The sequence below is a fragment of the Xenopus laevis genome, chromosome 4L, assembly GCF_017654675.1.
Source record: "Xenopus laevis strain J_2021 chromosome 4L, Xenopus_laevis_v10.1, whole genome shotgun sequence".
NCBI classification, from domain to species: domain Eukaryota; kingdom Metazoa; phylum Chordata; class Amphibia; order Anura; family Pipidae; genus Xenopus; species Xenopus laevis.
In genome coordinates, this window is record NC_054377.1 from 78,313,050 (window position 1) to 78,339,971 (window position 26,922).

At 40.2% G+C, this 26,922-nt stretch overlaps 1 protein-coding gene across 2 annotated transcripts in view; it reads right to left on the reverse strand.

Moving 5' to 3' along the window:
* Positions 1–4,195: 4,195 nt before the first annotated feature.
* Positions 4,196–26,922, reverse strand: part of LOC108714211 (interleukin-12 receptor subunit beta-2-like) — a 53,166-nt gene continuing 30,439 nt past the window's right edge. For both annotated transcript variants that reach the window (XM_041590363.1, XM_018258210.2), the window contains 6 exons: positions 24,809–24,910; positions 22,829–22,981; positions 20,802–20,939; positions 18,135–18,234; positions 13,470–13,554; positions 4,196–5,066 (listed from right to left, as the gene is read on the reverse strand). In XM_041590363.1, the coding sequence (XP_041446297.1) occupies positions 4,602–5,066; positions 13,470–13,554; positions 18,135–18,234; positions 20,802–20,939; positions 22,829–22,981; positions 24,809–24,910 (1,043 nt within the window). In that variant the 3' untranslated portion in view covers positions 4,196–4,601. The remainder of the gene's footprint in view (positions 5,067–13,469; positions 13,555–18,134; positions 18,235–20,801; positions 20,940–22,828; positions 22,982–24,808; positions 24,911–26,922) is intronic.

Below are 26,922 nucleotides of genomic sequence, written 5' to 3' on the forward strand. Positions count from 1 at the left end.
GCTTTGTTTTGTCAAGTTTTTTTTTTTGTCCAAATAATTTGTATGTGTGTTCCTGTTTAAACACAACTTTGTTACCTCCCCAAAGTACCTGGTGACTACAGGTTAGAATGTGGTCTAGATAAAAGAAAATTAATATCATACTTACCGGAATTTTCTTTTCCTGGCCATCCTCCCCGTCAACATGAAAATTCACTAATGGGCTAATCGCCTGCTACTCCCAGCCTGGACAGAAGATAGTTAATTTTAAGAACCCATAAAGCCCACCCCCTCCTGGCTCACCTCAGTCTGTTTATAAAGCCACCGTAGGGAGGGCATGTTGTCTGGCAGGATGGCCAGGAAAAGAAAATTCCGGTAAGTGTGATATCAGTTTTCTTTTTTCCTGGCCATCCCCCGTCAACCTGAAAATTCACTAATGGGTCATACCCAAGCAATTAAACCAAAAAGGAGGGAAAATAATTATACTTCAATTTATATGGACTAACAGGCTAAAAACTAACTAACTGTCCAAACAGGACCTGAGATGAAGACAACCTCAAATCTGTAGAGTCTAAAAAGAAATGTAGTAGGGGTAACTGCAGATCATTTCGGAAGACACTCCTGCCTCTGATGCCCATGAGGCTGCCACACCAAGTGTCTAATGTACCTTACTCCCCATGGCAAATAGTTGCCCTGCTATTTACAAGCCCATGAAATGGTCGTGACTATCCAGGAAGAGTAGACTTGGAGGCAAGTTCCCCTTTTCTCCTTCCTGCTGGCACAGCAAACAGTATTCTAGACTTTCTGAAGTCTTCTCTTCTTCTGAATAAATCTCAAAACATTGTATTTGAATCCTCGTCCCGAGAGGATGCTGGAACCTTCAAGGACAGCAATACAATTGGTTAATTAATGTGGAACTTAGAAACAACTTAAAGCAGAATACTATTTATAGTCTGAGAAATACTTTCTCCTCATGGAACATCCTGTAAGGAGCATCTATTGAAGGGCCTGTCCCTCTAAGGGCTGACTTCAAAAGTTTGACTTCACAGCTAACTAGGAGTAAGCAACCACAAAGAACTTGATCTAAATGCTCCGTGGTGCAGTAGAGAAGGATCTCCGATCAAGAGGAAGACCCCAGGTTGGACAAATAGACCACTTCCAACAGTGGATGAGTTTTGATTGGAAATAACGTATATACTAATGGATCTCTCGACCACCTCTTCCAAATCTCCAACAATGCAGACACTTTGTCTTTCAGAGTGCTGAGACTCAGACCTTTTTGTAGCCCTATGTTAAGAAATTTCAGGATATCCACCACAGATGGTGTTATGGATAAAGATACATCTCAAAAGCCCAGTAAGAGAATATCTGCCATGCTTTATAATATTTACAATTTGTATTGCATTTCCTGGCATTGATAAGGGTTTGACCTGATCAAAACATTCCTACTCTCTTAGGATCCTCTTTTTAACCTCCACACCATCAGTTGGTGATTGGGTTTGGATACTTCCAACTGCCCTGGAGAAGGAGACCTCTGGTTTGTGGAAGTAGTAACAAACTCAATTGACAGTCTTAGGAGTATATACCAAGGTCTTCTGGGCCAAGTGGAAGAATGGTCATCATGTCCATCTTTAACAATAAGATCCTTTGCAGGACTCCGTACTGCAGAGTATCCGTACTGGAGGAAAGATGTAAGCAAACAGACCCTCCCAACTCTGGGAGAAGGCATCCACTGCCACAGTCCTACACAAGGGACTCTGAAGAGGAAGATCTGAAGTTTGGAGTTCAGATCTATCACCATCATATTCAGCTAGATGCTGGCTGAGATAATCTGCCTCAAGATATAACCACACTGAGCTCCAAGATATTGGTCATTATCTAGGAAAAGGTCTTCTACCTGCCCCTGAGGCATCTGTGAACACCTCTATCCAAGCTGGTTTCCTGAGGGGAAACTCCTTGCAGGGATTGCTGTGTATTTTCCACCAGGCTAGATGTCTCTTGCACTCTTGTCTTGATCTGAATTGCCAGTTTCAAACTATAGGATCCTACTGCCTGAGAAAATAACTGAATAGACCTCATCCTCCATTTGGTCCATTTCACCCAAGTTTATAGTTGAAATCAGAAGGCCGAGAATGATCACGAATTACTTTGCAGATGTCAATGACCTCTCCCAAAATTGCGTTACTTGAAGGACAGGTGTCAACGTATGCCATTTTCTGGCATGGTATCATCTGAATTTTGGCTACCCTTATGATCCAGCCAAACGTCTCTAAAACCTCCTTTTTATGAGATGGATAGTGATGTGGCTGGATCACGCACCCCTAAAGTAAATCATCCAGGTAATGGTAGATCGTTATGTTCTCCTGCCCTTTAGCTTGGCTATTATCACAACAAGAACTTAGGTAAAAGTTCTGGGAGAAGTAGCAAGGTCAATGCGAAGACAGCAAAATTGGTAATCTTGGTCTTAGAGACAAAATTGTAGGAATCTGTGATGTTCTAAAGCAATGGACACATGCAAATAAACATCTTTAATCTAAAGAGGCCAGCCAATCTCTTGGACAAACTACAAACTTTATAGTAGCATGGGTCTCATTTAAAGTTTAGCTCTTCGGGAATCTGTTATTCTTTAAGGTCTAATATGGGACGTAAGTCTCCAGTAGCAAATAGCAGAGAATAGAAATGCTTCCTTCTTCCTGAGATGGAACCACTGAAATTGCTCTCTTAACAACAGCCCTGGAAACACTGGCAAGAAATGTCCTTTTCCCTACGTCTTGAGGAATTGCAGTAGGAACAAATAATTGAAAGATACATAAGTTTTCACCCATGAATCTTGAACCTTTCTAGCCGAGACTTCCTGAAAGGTGAGCAACCTGGGGTAGGCTGGACGGAGTGACTGTAAATGAGCTTTTGAGGAAGGTTTGGGAGATCTTGGGACTCCAACTCTTGACCTGAAAGAACCTTGTCCTGATTGCCAAGATGATTCCTGCCTTCTTCTGGAGAAGACCTACAAACGTTCCTGGAATTGTCATGGAACTGCCTTGCTTGGGAAAGAAAAGTACTCTTCCCCTGAAGACCATGTCATCTAAGGCTTTCCCAAATAATCCTTTCCCTTCAAAAGTCATCTTGAAAAGGTTTACCTTTGTAATTCAGTTCCATAAAACAGTTCTTTATAATAAAAAAACTTTTTAATCCTACAATGTGTTTCAGAAGAATTTCATATATTTGCCTCCTACTACTATGGAAGGCCATGGTTGGGGCAACTGCTGGTCAGATCCCAGCTGGTTTTGCCCTAATTTGAATGCACTCGTTTCTGATCTGCATGTGCAGGCACTCAGCAGAAAATTAACGAGAAATGCATTTAGCGTAAAACCTTCATCTCCTTTGGATGAGGAGAGTGTATATACATAGCAGAAAGAATCCTGGGAAACAAGCCCAACACTGTACCTAAAGTATCAATTATTATGGAGTACCCCATAATCTAAGCAGTGATACTAGGTTTTATTCACAGGATTCTATGTGGAGGGTTGTGTAGATCCACTTCACTGTCTCTGTATATGCTAAACAGAAACTCCTGCACTATACCAATGAGCCCCAAGATGGGCAAAAGCATTCCATAGTTGGCATCTGGTCAACAATTTTTTGGACTGAATGTAATTCTCTTAACAGCTAGGAACATGTCTGGCAGCACTTAAAGTGCACCAATCATAACTAAAATAGTTTACTAAGTAAATGCACTGCATGTGAAAGTTCAAGAAATCCGATTTTTAAAACAGAGTTGTTTGTTTAATGTAAATCATCAGCTCACTATACCTTCTGCAAGATCTCCCCTATCTCCACTGCAGTTCTAGCTGAGGCAGGCATCTTGGATTTCACTGGCTCCTCCTACCTATATCTTCACAGCCAACTGAAGCTCTGAAATCTTTATAGCAACCCTTCTAAGCTATTTTCAAAACATCCAAAGCTCTGTGTTAGCTGCTGTTCAATAGTGCTGCCAACTTCTGAAAGTTAGTGTGTGCCCTTCATTTGCATAATAACATCCCCAGTAGGGGACAAGATAGGGAAATCTCATGATACTTCTAGTGGAGTAGTTTACTTAAACAAGGCATTACTGGGTAGAATACTCAAGGCAGTGCTACAATCTGAGCATGCTCCTGAAATTTGCATGTTATAGTCACTGTATAGTAATTTTTCAAAAAACTATACATGTAATTTAATTAAACGTGTTTAGGTTGTACTGGTCAGATAGTTAATATGCGTTTGATTTTGGCTGTGATAGGTGCCCTTTAAATGTGTACTTTGTAGAATACATTCATACGTTATAGCACAGAAAACCATGAATAAGACCTTTAAGAATTGTCTTTGTAATGCATATAACACCTATTGTTTGTACATCCCTTTTTCCATTATGTATTCCAACAGCAGCAAGGGGAGAAAAATATTTCTTTAACCTTTCAGTCATGCAGGGAAGCCCAACATAAGGTCCTTATAGTCTTCTGTAGAATGGCAGTGGGCCAAGTCCAAACAACTTCTGTGGCACTGCCTCTGCTTCTATATTCTATACAAAAATCCAGGATTTGGCAGTATTCTTAAATAATTTGAATTAATACCACAAATGTATAAACTGCTTACTCTGTTATATCAAGCGAACAAATTTTCACAGCATCCAGCCTAAGCATCCCTTCACCTACATGGAGTTTGGGCATTAGAAACTCTAGAGACAACGTTTCATCTTTAATGCTCTCTTCTTCATTTTCAGTATTGCCACTCAGCATGTCTGTTGGCAGATAGTCAACTGTTATCTCTTGGTTGACCAAGTAATCTGACACAGGTTCCGTACTGACCACTTGTTTAGGTTTTAGAGACTTGTAACAACAACCCTCTGACAGATTAGGCAAAATAGGAACTTTTGCCTCTTTGGCGGGTTCATTGATTTCCTCAACGAGTAATACTTTATTAGTTTCATAGCATGTGTATGTAGCAGGGGTAAACGGTGTTTCATTATCGCTGTCAATCTCTTCTACCTCCAAGGTTTCAGTTTCATCATAGGTTGATGTACTTGGTAAGGGACTTGGAAAGGGTTCCACTTTGTGCTGTAAAATAACAGAAAAATCTTATATTACACATTTTCTCTGCAAACTAGAATGCTAAAATTTAAATAAAATCCACAAAATTGCAGAAAGTTTAAAATAACATGAAAGTACATAATCAAAGGCTGAAAGAGCATCCTGGCCTGTCCTGGAGACTTGCTTCCCACCCATACTAGTGCTGCAACTCATCCTTTCCTGTTCATTCTCAATTTACTAGGCAGGCACCAGACATGCAGGTGGTCTAAGTTATCTGTTTGGCAACTTGGTAAAGCAGGCAGGAATGGGAAAGAGAATAGGAGGCGCAGAGCTGCTATATGTAAACAAGCAGTGACAGCCAGGCAACCATCACAAGACTTGTACAGTTGCCCAGCTCAGAGCAATTGACCTTGAAGGGGTGATTCCATGGGCGTCCACAGAAAATTTTCCAGGGGGGGGCAAGGAAGAAAACATATTACACAAACTACCCACAGTACCCACATTTTGGTTTCCACACAAACCTAACAGCAGCTTTTCTATAAATATATAGAGTAGTAACTGTTGCACATGTTTAGCATTGCCATTCTATTAGTGACACAAACTCCTTGTTTGCCAGGACACCATTTGGTATTTTCTACTTTCTTAACAAAATTACTAGCCAGACGTTTGTGGAATGTTATTCCCTCTAGAGTTCTAGTTACAACTAGATACATACAGTGAAGCCTCCATTTTACATACCCTCAAGTATTTCCACATGTTATACAACTTTTTGTGGTCCCACCAATATTTAATTCATAATACATTTCACTGAATTTACACCATTTTTCTGGTCCATTTTTTTTACATATGGCAAGAGAATATCCTCTGTGTGAGGGAGTTAATGTGTGTGTGAGAGTGCATGTGTGTGTGAGAAAGTGAGTGTGTGTGTGTGAGAGAGGGAGTGTGTGTGTATGAGAGAGTGTGTGTGTGTGTGTGTGAGAGAGAGTTTGTGTGTGATTGTGTGTGTGTGTGTGAGAGAGAGTGTGTGTGTGTGTGTGAGAGAGAGAGAGTGTGTGTGTGAGAGAGAGAGTGTGTGTGTGAGAGAGAGAGTGTGTGTTTGTGAGAGGGTGTGTGTGTGAGAGAGTGTGTGTGTTTGTGAGAGGGTGTGTGTGTGTGAGAGATACAAAATATCTACGGTTTCCAGAAACTGCTTCTGATGTAGGAGCCGTGTTATCTCTTGGAGAGGACAGCGGCGTATTTATATTAAGGCACCCGAGGGCCTGTGCCTAAGGTGGCAGGTTTTGGGGGGCGACCCTCGGGTGCCTATAAATTTATTTTTTAAATTAAAAAAAAAAAAGATTCCCTAGCCTCTGCCACGGATTTCCATTGGAAATCCGGTGACGGAGCTGGGGGGGGGGGGTTTGTGAGAGTTAGGGTGCACGGCATAGGGGGAATGTTTAGGCCCTTGTTGGGTCTGCTGCACCCTGCTAAAGCATATTTGTTGGCTGCAGCTCTAGTCTCAGTCTCTATAGACAAATGACAATAGGCTGCAATCTTCTATGTCTATTTAAGCCTCTGCCTGGTTGCTAGGGAGGTAGAACATTTAAAACAAGAAAACTATTCCAATTCGAACATAAAGAGCTGCAAAAGAGTAAAGTCACATCACTCAACTTTCGCTCATCCTAGTGGCCTCAGCATTAGAGTAGATGATGGGTAAGGGAGGACCTGAAAAGAAAGACAAGTAGCACAAACCAGAACAATAGTTACATGCCTAGAATTAGGGTGCCTTATGTTATGGGTGCAGGGGCACTGATCAGAGCTTGACTGGTTATGAAAAGCCCCAGTGGGCCCATTACTCACCTGGGCCTCTAATGGGAACTAGTGTCTTCTGTCCCTATCACACCCTGCCAGTAAGATACAGCTTAACGGTAATGGCACAGAGGGGGATTTGGGATGTTTTGTCCCTATGTGATTTCCAGTTCAGTGTATGGCCAACCAAATGCTCACTCCCAAATGCTCACTCCTGTTCATTTCTAAATTCAATTTAATTGATCCCTGGTGAAAGCAATTGGCATAGAAATGAATGAGGGCGATTCCAAGTGTTTATTTAACTATTAGTTTGTGCATTGTGTCACCAGGACCCAACCTTGGTTAGAAGGGGTGTCTAGGCCTCTTGATTGCACCAATCAATTCTGTCTCTCCCAATCAGCTCCTTCATTCTATTAAAGTACTAAACTTTCATCAGGAGCAGAAGAACAACTTGCCCAACCCATTGTGGGTTATTTGGAGGAAGGTAATGGTCCTGCATTTTCCCATTAAGGGCCATCAGGGGGGACAAGTGTCCCGGGCCCGTGCATGAAGGGGGGTCCAGCAGTGCTGCACTTTTGAAAGAGCCTGGCCCCCCTCTAGAGCGATCGAGCTGTGCAGCCATTTTTCAAGTCCCAAAATGCGGAAGTGCCCAAAAGCCGAACAGCCAAAGGACCCAAAGTCACGAAAACAGCCAAAGCCGAACTCCCGAAGCAGCGAAAAGACCCGAAGTCACGAAAACAGCCGAAATTGAAGTCCTGAAGCAGCGAAAAGATCCAAAGTCACGAAACAAGGCGAAGTTGAAGTCCTGAAGCCATGAGATCAATTCTACTGAACACCAATTTGTGGGGTTTTTTTTCTTTTTTTAATCCTCTGGCCACCAATATATTATTTTAATATTCCATAGGCCCCTGCCACCAATGTTTTTTTTTTAATATTTTTTGGAGCCCCAATTTTTTTAACTTGTAAGGGGTGCTCTGCCACCAATGTTTTTTCCAAAAAAATTTTTGGGGCCCCAATTTTTTTTTACTTGTAAGGGGGGCCCTGGAGCCAATTTTTTTTTTTAAATATTCTTTGGGGCCCCAATTTTTTTTTACTTTTATGGGGGGCCCTGGCACCCATGTTTTTTTTAACTTATAAGGGGGCCCTGACCATCAATAGTTTTTATAACTTGTGTGTGTGGGGTTACTTTTTTATTGCAGATGTCTGTGTGGTCTTTTAACTGTGATGTGGAGTGGGTGGGATCCTTTGGTGGGGCTCGGGTGCAAGTGTGGGCAGGGCCCAGGGGGCCCCCGAAAATGTTGTTGTATGGGGCCCTATGATTTCTAATGGCGGCCCTGTTCCCATCTGTAATATGTAAAATAGGATGGTATTGTCTTAAAATGGGGACATGGGGAGCTAGTGGGGAGGGGCATTCTATATACATAAGTAAGCATTTGTTTCTAATTGGAACCATATAAAACCCATAGTTTCTGAATGAAAAGGGTTCTTATAAAATAAGGTGTAAATATGCTGCTGTTTTTACCTCTGCTCTTTATTGTGTTTATTTGGGGGTCTTACATCTTAACTACAGGTTAACTCTAACCTTCCCAAATCTCTATTTTACATTACAGGGACATCAAAGATGGGCATGAGTGCAAGTAGCAGGCTTTACTACCAGTGGCACTATGAAAAGGTAAAGGTGCTCACAGCTAATTTTCTCATTTTATTTTATGACTGCTGAGAAAGGTATCCAAGGGGTTAAAGGAGGGGGCTAACCCAATACTAAACATGGCATATCTTCTGTGTAAATATAATGAAACAGAAATTTGACAGGGTTAGCATAGTGTGTGCCCTGACTTCAATGTTTTCTTGCTTCTTACATTTTTCTAGCACTCACGATGGATCTCGCCTGATCTGGACATCTTTGAGATCAGGGATTTTGAGGATCCACTCGCGGGCCCTTATCTCGAGTGCATCAGGGACATGATCACCCATGACATCAGGTTTGCACTCTACGATCTGTGGATGGCCAAGGACTGTGTGAAGATTACAAAATGGTGGAAATTACACCTTAAGAACGAGTTCTGGCAGGACTATTGATACATCAAGGCCCACCTGAAGCACCTCTACAAAGACCTAGAGAAGATCAACAAGGCCATACTGATTAAGAACAATGAGAGATATTCAGGTGCAATATATAATTCATCCTTTTCTTTCCCACACACAGTCAATCATCAAGTGTGGAATCCATTATCCGGAAACCCATTATCCAAGAAGCTCCAAATTACAGAAAGTCCATCTCCCATAGACTTCATTTTATTCAACTAATCCATTTTTTTTTAAATGATTTCCTTTTTCTCTGTAATAATAAAATAGTTTCATGTACTTGATTTAAACTAAGATATAGTTATTGGAAGCAAAACCATCCTATTGGGTTTATTTAATGTTTACATGAGTTTCTAGTAGACTTGAGGTATGAAGATCCAAATTACAGAAAGATCCATTATCCAGAAAACCCAAGGTCCCAAGCATTTGGGATAACAGGTCCCATACCCGTATAAGGATTTTACAGGGATATCACTTGCTAAGGTAAAAAAATACATAGTCTGAGTTATCTTGTTTGGTTTTACAGATGGTCCTCGGAACAACTCACAAACGGCACATGATACCAGCACCACCAGCAGTTTCCTCGGTACCAAATACTGACGCATCTCAGTCTAGGCACCAGATCCTCAGGAAACAGCAGTAAGTATGGGGCATCTCAATTCCACCAGTGATGCCCCCTTTCATCCACTGCACTTTCACCAGCAGTGCTTTCAGCCACCATAGTTCCACAAGTGGTTCCTCCCCTTTATCCAAAATATGGTGTTATACACAGGAACTCCTTTAAGACACTTGGTAGATACTGCATTCATTTTCATTCCATTCCTCAGACTGCAAATGCCGGGGTCTGCAGGCTGCCGGGGTCTAATGGAATGGAAAGGAATGAAGCATTCATCGTGCATCTTAAATGTGCCCATGTTTATGCTGCCATATTCCCTTCGCTGTATGATCCTTTCATCACAGTCCCTTACCTTACCATATACCCCCCCCCGCTTCCCTTGATTCAATGTGGCGCATTGATCGTGGGAGCAAATCTGATCGCCTTTAAGGGGTCAGGAATGAATTTTTCCCTCTAGTTTGTCTAATTATTAATAAAGCTGTGGATTACACAGATTAACCACACCAATTCATTGTGTGTATCTTTATGGTGGGTATTGGGCTAGGGATTTGGCAGGGATAAAATATAGAGGGGGAGGGAGAGAAGTTAGACTAAGGCTCTTATAGAGCAGGAAATGGTCACATTGGTTATGTTTCTCCTTTGTTCCTAACAATGAAACTGAAACAACATATAACTGCTGTGTCAGTCCTACTATCCTCCATAGGATTTATAGGAACCTATGTAATACTGAGAGCCAATAAACATCCTTCCCAAATAACACCCTAACTGGCCTTTGGAAAAGGGCCGGCCCCACAGTTTAGAAGGGCCCTGATGGTCTGTATTGGCTTAAGGAAGCCAGGGAAATTGAATATTTAGAGAGAAAACCAGTTACATGCAGATCTGCAACAACATTCTGTTTTAGAATCATCATCTCATGCTCTTTTTTGTCTAAAATTCCCTGGAATTAGGGAGGAATCTACTAATTTAGCCTCTTTAGTAGATGATAACAAAGGCACATTATACTGGGTTGCAGCTTGATTAGGTGGGATATTTATATAGACTTGACACTTCCCAGTCTTTATCACACCCATTTATTAGTGTAAGAAGGTATAATCTATAGAGGTTTAATGAAACAGATATTGAGAATCAGACTCCTGGAATGAACACAGGGATGAACATAGCTAGCTGTACTGTATGGAGGAAGGTTATATAAGCTAAAAGTGCATTACACAATTCTCTCTGTAACAAGCTGATAATGCAATAGGGTAATACTGAGACTGTGGGTGGTTAAATGACAGCAAGACCAGCAGTTTAGACATACAGTATGAATGAGGGTATTATAGATAAAGGGATCATGCAGGCAATTTGGCTGCAAGTGATGTCATGCGCACAGTGTAGGGGGCGTGATTAGGTCAGGTGCCTAGGGTGGCATTAGACTTAAATACAGCCCTAGGAGAGAAACAAATTATCTGAAATTAAATGTTAGTACCTTAAAATATTCAATATCATGAAATCTTTACGAGTAGTAAAGGGAACCAACAGCACTGCTTGTGGTATTTATTTCAGAACATGGAATAGTACATTAGCTCTGATCTCTGTTTGCAAGTGATATCTATTGTTAATGTGGCTACACTTTCAAACAAGTTAAGCCTATTGTGTGTATGTCAGAGCATTGGATGAGATACCTGTACTTGGATTCTTTCTGGTACATCTAGATAAGTACACCAAAAGGGATTCTATACACTTACATATTATAGCAGAGTTCTGTAAGCCCAGAGGAATGCCCAAGATGACAGTTTTATGGTATTTCTCTTCACCAAAATGCACCATTTCACAGGCCCCTAACTACTCAAAAGTGCTGCACATTATACTTCATGTTTGTAACTCAACACAATAACTTTTTAAAAAAAGAAATATACTAATTTTTGATACTATTATTGTGCAGCATAGTGGGATGTCTAAGCAGTTACTGAATGAAGCAACATTGCAGTGAGTTGGGACAAAGTGTATCATTTACGTTATATAAATACTTGAAGTCATATGATGTCTGAGAAGCAGATAACACTTTCACAGACAACACAAAGACAAAGGAGGTATGATAATAAAAATGTTTTCATCAGGTGTAATTACCTAGAGTCAGTGTCGACTAGCCCACAGAGATACCAGGAGAACGCCCGGTGGGCCCAGGTGTTAGTGGCCCTCATGCTGCTAAACATTTGGCATATTTCATGGTCATTCTTTATTTCTATGAGAACAAAAAGACTAAATAGATGGAATAATAGATGGTAGTATTATATTATGTAAAGAAAAGAGACTAGGAGAATAGCAGTTGAGTGAGGAGAGGAAGAATGATAGTACTGAGAGTGGGCCCCTGGTCTAAGGTTTTTGGGTGGGCCCCTGGTGTCCGAGTCTGACACTGATGATTGTGTGGCGGGGTAAGTGCCTTCTCCCTCGGGGTCCCGGGCTTTGACATTACAGATGCACATGGGCAAGATAGGCATGAAGTACAAGTCCAGGGGGGGCCAGTACCCCTCTTGCCCCTATATGTGGACACCCATGGGTGATTCGCCTTTCAGTTAACTTTTAGTATGTTATAGAATAGCTAATTCTGAGCAACTTTTCAACTGGTCTCCAATTTTAGTTTCTTAATTATTTGTCTTCTTCTGACTCCAGTTTTCAAATAGGGGTCACTGACCCCATCTAAAGACAAATGCTCTGTAAGACTACAAATGTATTGGTTATTGCATTACTCATCTTTGTATTCAGTCCCTCTCCTATTCATATTCCAGTCTCATTCTAATCAATGCTGATTACTATTGTAATTTGGACCCTAGCAACCAGATTTTTACAATTGCTAACTGTAGAGTTGCTGAATAAAAAGATAAATAACTTAAAAAATACAAATAATAAAAAAAGAAAACCAACTTCATATTGTCTCAGAATATCACTCTCTACATCATACTAAAAGTTAACTCAAAGGTGAACAACCCCTTTAAAGGGGACCTGTCACCCAAACATAAAAAGCTGCCTTAGGCATAGAGGCGGGGCAAGAAATTTTCCATTCTGCACTTGCTAGATGTCATTGAACTCCTCACATTCTCCCTTCCTCCCTCCTAATTGTGTAGCATTGGCATCAGGTGCCCCGTTATGGTGCATAAACAAGATTTGGGCATGATATAAAGCTTACTTTAATAACAGTGTCCACAAAATGGCTGCTGCATGTTTCATGTGATTGTGAATTCCAAGACTATAAGAAAGATTTAAATAATTTATATAGTGTATAGAGTATAGCTTATTCTGTTTTACTAACATCATTAAATAGTATTTGGAATTATTTCTTAGGATGACAGGTCCCCTTTAAGGTTATTTGTTGACAAGTGGAGCCATAAAGTGGCTTTATGTCCTTTTTATCCATAAGAGTTTCCCCTTCTCAGAATTCCAGCATAACTGCAGACAGATGGGAAACTCTTCAAAAACAGAACAAAACCAATGTTTGTTTCATATTGAGTAGTTCCATATCCCTCTCTGCCTCCTACTGCCAGAGGTACAGCTCATTTTAAAGGCCTTTTTACTGTATCTGTGCTGTGGGAGGGCAATTCCCAAAATATTACACAAAAGTGTGCAGCTGATGCAAATAAAACAGGCGTTTTCACTCCATGAACAAAAAATCATTAGCACCAGTATTAGCATTTATTGCAATGCCCCCTCCCACAATCTGAGGCCCATTCAACAGTTGTTGCACCAGTATTCTCAGCCTCAGTAACCTTTGGATCATTATGGAAGAGGCCTAACATTTTCTCTTCTTAAACCTCTGGTATTCTTTTTTTTTTCTGAAAAGTAAGAGCCATTGCAGAAAACATTTGACTCTGCTACTTATGTATTTTATCAAACAACTATTATGTTACTGCATATGGATGAGAATATTCTTAGCTCTATAAATGTAAAACACATGTTTGATTTACCGTGCTATTTGTCAATTCAGAAGCCCAATGGCAATTCGCTGGGTCAGGCACTTTCTTGTTGCAACCGTAGAGAAAACACTTGAATCTAGAAGTTGACAGATATAAGAAATTAACTTTTGATCCAAATGCCCAAGCATAGTATCACAGCTTTATTGTTCCTGTAGCTACAGACCACTTATTTGAAGGAAAAAGCATAGTGCGTACAAGAGCTTCTAACCAAAATTTGGCAAAATTCAGGCCAAGAATGTGAACACCAGGAGTGAGTTTGGGTGGGAATGGGTCAAACGTCTAGCAGGACCCCTCCCCTTTGGTGACCTAATTGTGCTGGCCCCTCCCATTTATCAGTTTGCCAGGATGGGTAAAGGTTATAAATTTAGAAGAGAACTTTGAGCTGGATTGAGCGCAGGTTGGAAAGCATTAAGTTAAGGAATCAAACCTAGGACCCCCATGTTGAAAAGCAACAATATTAATGACTGCACCACTCCCCTCAATCTGGTGTGCTTGTAGGGGGCCCTCTGATGATCAAAGGCACACTACACCAAATTATTAAAGAACTTGAAATAGTTTTTATTTGCAAAATTGTCAAAACAACTCACCAACCAGCATATAGGATATTGCTTGTACAGACTTACAGGTATTCAATATTCCCCACAGACACCAGACTTGTGAACCCAGCCTCTTGGCCTTTTCTTGCACCAACTACCGCTCAGGCAGTCCGCTGTACGTCCTACGAGCCCTCCACCTCGCCCCGGTAGGAATTTCTGTGTGCAACCTCCCTCCTTCAGCCAGCGGGCCACCACAGCAGCGCCCTCTAGCCTTTCCGGTAGGAATTTCCACCTTTGGACTGGGTTGTCCACACTGCCCTGTCTATCTCTCTTTTCCCTATCTGTGGCCGAGCCGTGACCACTAGGCCTCTTACTCCTCAGTGGGGTGCCAGCTACCCTTTCTAGCTTTGCCCTCACTGGCTATGGCACCTAGTGCCCCATTTACAGTTTTACCTGTCTAACTTTCCAATTCAACTGACCACACCCTGGGTGGAACCATCCCTTTTATACCTTTTCAGCCCTGTCTCACTATTTCCCTCTAGTGGCCGGGGCCGACTACATTTTACATTAGACCATTATATAATCCTTGTATAACTAATGGGAACCCACTGCCATCTATTGGACAAACCCTGTAAATACACCTTTTAACAATTCAACTTTTCAACATCAAAATTACACATACACATAACAATCATTTTCTCACATTTCCATCACCGTTCACTACATTTTAGTATAACAATTTTCATCCACCTTACATGCTGTTTTTACACCCTGTTCAGCAGAAGCATGAAATAGATTGCCTTGAATGACCCACGCCCACCCAAGCCAACACCTTAAATTCTCTATATACAGCTGGTCATCTCAGACATCTCAGAGTGGGATGGGTCACAGGATTCATGTCATTAAGGGGGAGAAAAAAGCTGAGAGATGGGTGCAGGGGCAGGCATGGAAGTATCTGCCTGAACCTGAGCAAACAGACATTTTTGGTGAAGTTGTCCCTGCAGATCTCAAGTAAACCAGTACATCACTAGTAGGCATGTAGGGCGGTAGCCCAAAGGACTACTAGGCAAGTATGTAACTTATTGGAATGGATATAAATAGTTCTTAAGGCTTCTGTTTTTTCTATTTATTATTTTAAATTTTAAGTTATTTTAAGGTATTTATTAAAAGTATGTTTTAATGTATATATTGCTAATAAAATGTATACATTATTAATATTCATAGATTCTACTTTTTGTCAGTAGGTGGAGCTGCAAAACAGGACTTTTTTAGCCAAAATCCTTGAAAATTGTAGTTGTTGCCAAATCAATAGGGCAAAAAAATAAAATAAGAAAAAGGTGGCATTAAGGTGATACTTTTATTGGCTAACTAAGATAAACATAGCAAGCATTCAGAACATTTTTGTTTATTTTTCAAGCTGAATATAATGAAGCTGTGGTGTTCTCTGAACATGAATGTCCATCTCTGTGTGTGGTGTTAAATGAACAGTAACGCCCAAAAATTAAAATGTTTTATAATAATAATGATAAAAATATAATATAGTGTTGCCCTGCACTGGTAAAACTGGTATGTTTGCTTCAGAAACACTACTACGGTTTATATAAACAAGCTGCTGTGTCATGGGGCAGCCATTCAAGCAGGAAAAAGGAGAAAAGGCACAGGATACTCAGCAGATAACAGATAAGCTCTATCATATACAATGGGATTCTTCAGAACATATCTTGTATCTACTGTGTCTCCTGTGCTTAAATGGCTGCCCTCATGGCTACACAGCAGCTTGTTTATATATAGTTGTGTATCTAAAGAAAACACACCAATTGTTCCACTACAGGACAACAGTACATTATATTGTTATTTAAACACGTTAATTTTTTGGTGTTACTGTTCCTTTAACACAGGGACATGCACGGGACAGCCAGCTAAGGTACAAGATAATGTGGATCAAAGTGTCTGAATATAAATTAGGGCTAAATTAATGGAGTGTGAAATAAAAGGAATTCCATATGAGCAGTTAGTCTAGTGTGCCAACAACTGTTTGTGTTTCTGACTTGGTGCAGGCAGTTATTAATCGTTTGGTGAATTCGCCAAACGAGCGGATCTCTCCCCGATATGCCCACATTGAGGTGGGCAATATCAGGCTGATCCAATCATGGGCCCTAGGATTATAATGTAGGCAATAAGGCCGGTCAGATCGAAGGACCGAATCAATGAACCCTGCCCGATCAACATCTGGCCGACTTTTGGGGAAGACTGTCGGAGGGCCCCATGCACGGGCCAATAAGCTGCTGACTCGGTCAGCAGCTTTTATCAGTGGATTGTATGTGACCACTAGAGGCACCTGTTTTATTTGAGGTTTATGTTTATACTGTAGAAGTTGACTCCTGGGAATCCTGGTGGCTCTATGAATGTATTGATCCACAAACCTTGGGTTGTAGCCCCTTTCAATGAAGTCTGCTTTGAGTGTTTTGATGTGGTGATTCCTTGGTGTCAGAGCATATACAGTAATATCATAAAGTCTGGCTGTAGATTATGGAGCATTTGTGTGGTTGGAGTGAAAGCTGCCATACATTAGATATGATGTTTTGTACATTGGCTTTCGATATATGGTGGTTTGTATAGTATTTTCCCTGATATGCATGGTTGTGTCCAGAAAGTGAATATGAGTGGGGGAATAATTTAGTTTCAAATTAATCGTTGGATGAAAGTCATGAAATTGTTGGTGGAACTGAATTTGTTCTTGTTTTGTACCAGTCCAGATTATGAATATGTCATCTATATTGCGGAGGTATGTCAAAGGCTTGGTGTTGCAGGTGGATAGGAAGTCCTCTTCTAGTTTTGCCATGAAGAGATTGGCATATTGGGAGTGCAAAGCGTGTACCCATACTGGTTCCCATCCTCTGCAGATATATTTCTTGGCTGAATAAGAAGTAGTTGTGTGTTAAGGTAAAATCAGTGCATGGGATGGTAGGCCATGCTTATGCAGAAATTCTTTGCAGGCAGCTATACCATCCTTGTGTTGAATGTTTGTATATAGTGATTCCACATTCATTGTTGCCAAAACAATGCCCTCTGGAAGTGGTCCTATGCATGCAAGCTTGTCCATAGATCTGTTATAACTTGTAGATAGCTTTTTGTACCACTTGCAATCAGTTCCAGCCTGATATGCCCTTTGTCAGACTGCCTATTCCAGATACCATCGGTCGTCCAGGGTTACCTTTTTTGTGAATTTTAGGAAGCATATAGAAGGTGGCTGTTTTGGGAGCCTCTGGAAGCAAATCTAACAGATGTGATTGTGTGTCTGGGAGTGTCTTGATTAAGTTTTTGAGTTCTTTCCTAGTCAGCTTGAAAGAGGAACTAAAATGTTCTGAAAGCTTGTTATGATTATCTTAGTTAGCCAATAGTGGTATCACCTTTATACAACCTTTTTGTGACTGGCTAACACGATACAACAACTTTACCTGGGATCTCCTTATCAAATAAACCAATGCAGCATCCTTATCATTCTACAAAAACTCCCATTCCTTGGAGCATATTGCCTCAATATAACTGTCCAAATAACACTTGTCCAAGTAACACTTAGGAAATTGGGCCTCAAATAATATTAAAAAATAAGAAGCCCTGTCTGTGTTTAGGTGGTGGCACACAGGGAAATAAATCTTCACTACTGCAGGTAATCTCCCCGAATGCTACCACCCTAAGTAAGGATAGGCAGATAGCCCAGCTTGTGGTGTTTTTTGACGGACAAGGGGATGTATAGCTTTTCATATGTTATAATGTTTTTTAATGTGAATATTGCCATTATTGATGTTGCAGAGTCATACCATGTCTCTTTTGCACCTTTTCTCTTCAAAGGTCATCTACCTGGCATTCTGGGTATTGGTGCAGCTACAGTGACATTGCTCTGTGTTACTCAGTGAGTATGTGGATTTGGGGTGTAGATGTGCAGAAACCTCCAGCTATTGGCTTTTACAGATTTTGATATAAATGTATGATGCAGATGTACAAAATCACTGAAGTTTGTTTTGAAAAGTACTGTCCAGTATAATAATCTCATTGTTATATAGCTACACAGTAAGTCCCCTTTAATATGTTTTTAGCATAACAAATAATGTATACTGACCTTTCTCTTAATGATGGTATGGAACATAGACATAATATTATAAACACACATAGCAGGGTAATTATAAATGAATTCAGGAACTCTTGATTGAAGCCTGCTCCTGTAAATATACTGAATTACCATAAGGTACAGTAGCAAATACACAGAAGCCTTACCAATAACAACAAACTACAGACACCCATGTGCTGCACATTACATTGCCCCTCCTGCATGCAGCAGTGCAAGCTATAGATTCAGGGGGCCAAATAAGAGAAAACACAATTCTAAGCAACTTTCCAATACACATTTACTGTATTAAAAATGGCAGTGCTTTTAAAGTTATTTGTAAAACAATTGCTATGGAAAGCAGAATGTTCTTAAAGGAACAGTTCAGTGTGAAAACAAAAACTGGGTAAATAGATAGGCTGTACAAAATAAAAAATGTTTCTAATATAGTTAATTAGGCAAAAATGTAATGTATAAAGGCTGGAGTGACTGGATTTCTAACATAATAGCCAAAACACTACTTCCTGCTTTTCAGCTCTATAACTCTGAGCTAGTCAGTGACTTGAAGGGGGGCCACTTGTGACTTATCTGTTCAGTGAGTTTGCAATTGATCCTCAGCATTCAGCTCAGATTCAAAAGTAACAGATATGACCCATGTGGCCCCCCTCAAGTCTCTTATTGATTACTGCCTGGTAACCAGGGTAACCAGTCAGAGCTGAAAAGCAGGAAGTAGTGTTCTGACTGACATGTTATACATCAAATCACTCCAGCCTTTATACATTACATTTTTGGCTAACTAACTATATTAGAAACATTTTTTATTTTGCACGGCCTAGCTAGTTACACTTTTATACACTGAACAATTCATTTAACTCTACAACTATCAATTCCTTAATAGTTGTTAACTTTTTAAACAATGTTGCAAAATCTTGGTTCGCAGCAAAGACAGGTCTGTTAATCAGTTGCCTTGTCTGAGGCACCAGGGCAGAGACGAGAAAGAGACAAACACTGCTTTCAAAAGCAACACATAATACAAATAACTTAAAGTGGACCTGTCACCTACACATAAAAAGCTGCATAATGAAAGTCCTTTCCAAATTAAATATGGAACCCCAACATTTTTTTTCATTAAAACATCCATACCTGTTATAAAAGTGTTTAAATATCTAAACTGTCAATCAAATATTACCTGCCCCTCCTCTATGCCCGTGGCATAGAGGAGGGGCAGTCAATTACTTTCACTTTCCATTCAGCACTTCCTACATGTCACTGCTCTCCTCACATTCCCCCTTCCCTCCTCAGGCTCTATATTTGTGTAGGGCACTGCACATGGACATTAGGTCCCCCATTCTGGTGCATACACAAGATTTTGGGGTGACACACAATTTCCCTTAATAACCGTGTTCACAAAATGGCTGCTGCCTGCTTGCTGTGATTGTATAATTCCAAAACAGAAGGAAACAAAATTTACATTTTTTTTTTAGGCAAGTTTGCTTTCCCTTTAAGCAGGCCCAGACTGGCAATCTGTGAGTTCTAGCCAGAGGGGCTGCTGTAAGATGCCATAGACAGTCATTATCTAGTGGGCTGCGGGGGGACTGTTTGGGCCTCCGTGCACCTTAAATGCCAGGGCCTATTTTGAATGCCAGTCCAGACCTGCCTTTAAGGTTAGTAGAGGGCAGCACAGGCGTAAGCTGTCGCCCTATGAGGATCTAGTTTATTTTGAAAACAGAAAATAAATCCATTCTCTTAATATTTAACTGATAAATTGAACCTACTATCCTGTGGAAAATTCTATACAGACATCCTCTCTATCTAACTGTCATAAATGTCAAAACATATCCCCAGTCGCTTGAATATATTATTATATTTACATATTATATCTGTGTCAGGTATCCACACAGATGCATATACTGCATGCTACTAATTCCCCTTGGGAATTGTACTCACACCTTTTTGATGCCAAGCTTTGCCCCATGGCTCCTAGAGTTACTGTATCTATAACATTATAGCTAAAATATTATTCCAAATGGATTTTTTCTTTAAAAAATTTTTTTTTATGTTGCCCCTCACCAGTGTTAGGCCACCCACACTGAGACGGAGCTCCCGGTACGAGCGGCTCCGTCTCAGTGTGCGAAACACACATGCGCATAATGAGTGAATGCCACAACGTGCTCAGTATAAACATGCGCTATGTATGACATGGCCGCTCATGTCTTAGTGCTGGCGGGGGAAATTAAAAAAAAAAAAACGACTGTTGCCACCAACCAGACTGCGGGCTCTATTAGAGTATTGGGGATAATATTTTTGTCCAACAGATGCCCTTTAAGGGAGGAACTCCATGGGCGATTTTGGCGCTATCCAAGTCGGTTGCAACTGAAACAAGGTAATGAATGGAAATGTCGGATGATGTCGCAGCATTCATCCAACGCGACTGTCGGATGTAGACGCAGCGTGCAGCGTCAGCATCCGACAGTTGTGCCGTGTCGGACAAACACTGCAACACCATCCGACGTTCCTGTTGCTCACCTTATTTCGGTCGCATCCGATTTGACGCCTGCGTTTTTGCACAGCGCATCGGATCGTGCCAAAATCATCCGTGGAGTTCCTCCCTAAGACAGCCTTGCTCACAAGTTCCCAGACAGTTTAAATGTTAAGCAGACATGATTTACACAGACTTCTTACCATCAGGATAAATTTCCTTCCCCAGCATTCTAGGACTTTCCCCAGCTGTAGTTGAAGCGCTCATTCTAAGGACATATCGCACATTTAGCTGAATGTTTGGGATCTCGTACTGATGTTTCATGGACTGGTTAGCAGGAACTAAGGAAAACATACAGATAGTAAAATAGGGAAATTTTATGAGGTGAATATATATTTATTTTCCTTTTCCCCTAATCTCTAAGAAGGTAGTTTCAACTCATCTTACTTATTCAATCAGCTGTAAACAAGCTGATTGATGGGATATCTGAATAATCAGCCCCCCTGCTGAAGTTTTTGATACTTTCTGATTTGTCCAGCCAAACTGACATATGTAATGGAAGGGAGAGAGCTGTTTCTCCACTCACTTTCAAATATGTGCTTTATACAAATGCCAAGAAGACACATCAGCACAGGGGTGTAACTATAGAGAAAGCAGATCTTTTGACTGAAGTCACAGAAGTATAGAGGGATTTAAGGAGCCTTGACAATTTACAAAAATTTTTGTAAAACAGGATATCTTCCTAAATTTACTAGGGCTTAAAGGGGTTGTTAACCTTTAAGTTAACTTTTTGTATGATTTAGAAAGTGATATTCTGGGACAAATGGTTTTAATTTTTTATTATTTGTGGTTTTTGAGTTATTTAGCTTTTTATTCGGCAGCTCTTCAGTTTGCAAATTCGGCAGCCTAGTTGCTAGGGTCCAAATTACCCTGGCATCTGTGCACTGATTTGAATAAGAAACTGGAATACAAATAGGAGGGGGCTCAAATAGAAAAAACAATGAAAAGTAGCAATAACAATACATTTGTAGGCTTCCAGAGGTTTTTTTTTAGAAGGGGTCAGTGCCCCCCCATTTGAAAGCCGGGAAGAGTCAGAAGAAAGGGGCACCTATACAAAATAAATAATGAAGACCAATTGAAAAGTTGCTTAGACTTGGCCATCCTTTAGAGCGGTGGTTTACCTTTCAGTTAACTTTTAGTATGGTACAGAACGATCAGTTCTAAGCAATATTTAACTTAGTCTTTTATTACTTTTTTTTTTTATCGTTTTAGAATTATTTTCATTTTTTTCTGACTTTTCCAGCTTTCAAATGGGGGTCACTGACCCCTTCCAAAAAACCAATGCTTTGCAAACTAGAGAGCTGCTGAATGAAAAGCTAAATAACTCAAAAGCCACACATAATAAAAATGAGAAACATTTGTAAATTGTCTTAGAATATTACTCTACTAAAGGTTAACTCATAGGTGAACAACCCCTTTAAGCTCAGTTTCTAATTATGCCACTGCATCAGCAGATCATATTACCTCATTACCTCATATTACCTTATTAAACAAACTGATTCCTGGATCAAGATAGTTGGAAAAAAGACTTGAAAAAAGCACCTACCCACCAGGGGAACAATAGTATATCTTAAAATTACATGAACTGTGCAGTATCAAAAACAAGTGTACACATTTTGGTTTGTTATTAGAAAAAGCTAAAAAGGAACTTTTATTGTAAAGTGTATCTAAACTGAATAATATATATAAAAGTAATAATATATATATAAAAGTAAAAAGGAACTTCAATATAGGAAGGTCTCACAGGAAACAAAATTATCTCCAACTAATTGTAGTAGTCTATGTCTATAGTCTATGGCATCTTACAGCAGTCCCTCTGGCATTTACAAGAATCTACAGATTGCCAGTTCATTTCTAATGGGAGTTAAGAAAAAGACACCAATGCGAATGATTGTAGTTTACCAGCAGCAAGCCCATGCTAGAGTAAATCAGAGAAAAAAGCACTCTCAAGAAAAATGACACATTGTATCTGTGGCTGAGCATTGTAGCAGCATGTGTCTGGGTGTTTAGCACATAGAATTTACATTGTACATGATTCAGGATATTGGTGGGTTCTCTACACTCATGGCCTCCCTCAGCTGGTGACTCTCAATTGTCTTTGTTGTTATGACCCAGGGGAATTCTATTTTAATAAATATGATCAGGCGCTCTATACAAAGTGGTAACTTACTTTTAAATTGCTTAGAGAAAGACATGCTTTGCATGTATATGGTGTACTCTACAATACATCCCCTACGTTTGTCTGGCGGGATTTCCTTCCATGTGATCAGTATGCTGTTATGTTTCTGTACTTCATAATGAAACTCAGGATCAACGTAAGGAGCTGGGAGGAAGGAAATACAGAAGAGAGTGCAGATATACAAATGAATTCCCATTTAGGATATATATATATAATGCAGTATATAATCACACACACCTATTGCCACCATTTACGCCTTCCTTTCTCTCTTTTTTTTTTTATTATAGGGCACACTGGTAAAATACTGTCCATGGGTCAATATTACACCCATTACATGGTTATGCACAAAACACAGTATTGGATCCCTTATCCAGAAACCTGTTGTAGGGATGTGAAAATTTAGACACTCTTACACATTACAGACAGGCCCATCCCTAGTAATATGGACGCCTAAATGGGTCCTTATGGGGACCTTGTGCTTATGTAACCCCTGTAGTTCTCACAATGTACACCAGATGGCACTGTGTCAGAGTATAAAGGTCTTGGGAACCATGAGGTCTGGGTCCATTGCTTTAGCCCAACCAAGCAGGCTGGAAGGGAATGGGTATATGTCGACCCTAGGCACATTGGCCCTTGTAATTAGATAGCATACTCTTTTATAGATCACTCTAGGAGTGATAGAGAGGTTATTTAGTTGTGCAGCTCAAGGCTCCGCCGAGGAGATTAGGGGGATTAAGATCCCAGGGTATTACTGACCCAGAGTAAGGACTAAAGTGTTGAGACTAGGGATGGGATGGTAGGAATTCCCCTAGACTGCCACTGGAAGATATCCTGAAAACTGGGCAATACCCCTCACAAGCTGCCACACTCTCTGCTGTATATTCCCTGGCCTGCAGGGATTCAGCCTATACTGGTTCTGTGAGTATATGCTACCTTTATGCTGTCTGATTGTTCTATACTCCATTGTGGATATCTGATATGTGCTATGTTAAATAAAGAGTTCATTGTTTAATCGTTAAAGAACTACTGGCGCCCATCAATGTGCAACTGGTTACAGTTTCTCTACACCCTGCCTCCACCCCGCTGCGAGGGCTTACCCCTGAGAGAGAGATGTGGTATAACCACACACGGACCAAAGTAAAGTCAGTTTACTATAGCGCTACACTGTTATCCAGAAAGATCTAAATTACGGAAAGGCCATCTCCCATAGACTCCATTTTATCTAAGTAATCCAAATTCTTAAAAATTATTTTCTTTTTTTCTGTAATTATAATAAGTAGCCTTGTATTTGATCCAAACTAATATAGAATTAATCCTAATTGGAGGCAAAACAATCCTACTTGGTTTAACTGATGTTTAGAATTAATTTTACTAGAGGTATGAAGATTCAAATTACGGAAAGATCTGTTATCTGTAAAACCCCAGGTCCTGAGCATTCTGGATAACAGGTCCCATACTGTACAATTTACAAAAAATGACAGAGTGTTTTTATCTTGGTGTACCTATGGGGTTCATTTATAAACAGTGGGCAAATTTGCACCTGGTCAGTAACCCATAGCAACCAATCAGTGATTAGCTTTATTCAGCCAGCTGCAGGTTGAACACTGAAAGCAATCATCTGATTGGTTGCCAGGGGTTACTGCCCAGGTGCAAATTTGCCCACTGTTTATAAATGAGCCCAGTGATGTGAAGGACTCCTGTGGGCTGTTTTACTAACACAAGTGTTAAATTGTACTGTGCAGTTACCTATAGCAACCAATCTACAATTAGTTTTGATCCCTGTACTATTTAATGGATTTTTCCTGCTAACTCCACCTGCAGCCATGTTGTGCACCATAGGGAGGTCAAACATTGAATTCTAAATCTAGTCTGCCTCATACCCTCTTGGGATCTTGATGACAAATTATGTCTGCCTCTAGATTGGTGGAGTTGGGGTTGCCAATGCACAGTAGATTTAGGATTCACAGATACCTTCTTGTTTAATAGAAGCTGTTGTCATGGTAGGTATTCCAGCTCTTCCTTCCCGGAGAGAATACACTCGGAATTCATAACACACATAGGGACTTAAGTTTTCTAAATAAATAAAAGTAAATAAAGAATTGAATTTGCAATCATAACAGAGCTGAATTGAGACACATCCCTATCAGTGGCAATTGGCATCACTTTCAAACAAGTGCTGTGTAATTTTGCTTTATTTAATTTGCAGACCATATCACCCCTCAGCATTGCCTAAACTCTCTGACTCTTTGCTGTCCACAATGAACCATTGGCAGTCGTTCTGGGGTGAGGGCAGCATGATTGTACCAGAGGCTGGAGTAATACTGACATTTGTAAATGGAAATAGAACTGACATAACTTTTTTATTTTGAGGACCCAACTTTGAAGTGAGTTAAATACTTATTTCTATTAAAGAATGAGAACAAAATCTGGATACTGCACAAAAGGATGTCATTATATTACGAACACTATTCTGTACATTTTAACAAGCAATCTGTCTCACAAATGTATAACATCCATGTAACAGACACACTTATGTGCAAAGTTACTTACAGAATGAATTAGGTAATAAAAAACTTGGACATAATATATAATAGTGTAACTTGACAGAAAGCAAGATTTTATAGTACAGGATTCATTTTTTCCACAAAATGAAAGCTCAGCTTCACAAAACAGATAAAATATCCATTCTGTAAAGCAATACTGTCAGTCACATTCCTGAACCAATAAGAACAAAGCTTATTGCCATATAACAAACAAGATGAGAAGTTGCCAGCTCTGATCCACATGGCTACATCATCCCTTAAAAGGGCTGCTGTTAAACACTAAAGGTTCCTAATTGGAAGTTCTTACAAATGGCTGAGAAATATAATGCTGCTTTGATAATGATTCTAGAGAAAGAAAAGTATGCAAAACATAAATATGATACTTTTAGGATGTAATGGCTATTCTTATTGTAGTACTCTGCTTGTGTGGCCATTTTGGTTAAGGTCATTCCTGCTGTTTTGCCTGAACTAACACAGTAGAATCATTAAAACCACTACCAGCTAGTTTATCACACTTATTATCTTGTAGCCTAACCCATTACAGGCCTAATATCACTTCAATAACATTTGACAAAGTCTCAGAATCAGTAATAAGCTTTGTATATGATATGTGCGATGTCTCCTTCTAGCTGTAATCTTGCACTCTCTTTATTATGTGTTTAGCTATAGTTCAACTACTACATAATAGGCTTAGCCAGAGATGTGGGACTGCCACCTGTCCAGATTTCACCTGGACATCCCGGGCTGCCCAGGTGAAAAGTCCGGATTTACAAATTAGGAAATCCAAACAGGACACTGTAAATGACAATCAGTCCTGCCCCTGTCACCTGCACTGCCCCCTACATCACCAGACAAAAAGGTGGCACATGCACACATATTCTGTATAGTATAATGAGTGGGTCTTATAAGATGTCTCATAGTTAGCTGTAGTTCAACTACTACATAATAGATGTGGGACTGATCATGTGCACACATATTCTGTATAGTATGATGTGTTGGTTTTATGAGAAGCCACTCATAAGAAATATATAGTATTTTCCTTAGTGTGAGTTCAGATTTTTGTAACAAGACTGCTGCTTGTGCTGCTGAACTCCATCCGCCAGTGGGTCACAGCTGCTTTACTGAGCCACATATACCAGATTAATCCATATGGGAAACATTCATACATGGATAGTCTCTGCTCACTCACAAACTGTTACACTGCTTTTGACAAAGCTGTTATAGTGATGAAATGGAAGTTATGTAGTAGTTAAACTACAGCTAACTGTGTGACTATGAAACTGCTTATAAGGGCCACACATCATACAATACAGACTGTGTGTGAGTCCCCATTGTCTGGAGTGGCTGAGTAAAGGTGGACATACACGGGCCGATAAAAGCTGCCAAAAGACCAAGTGATCCCTAGGGTCCACGATTGGATCAGACAACCATCACCCAGTGTTAGGGTTGCCACCTTTTCTGGAAAAAAATACCGGCCTTCCTATATATTTAACTTTTTCCCCTATTAATAACATTAGGATCAGCCATCACTTTTACCGGCCA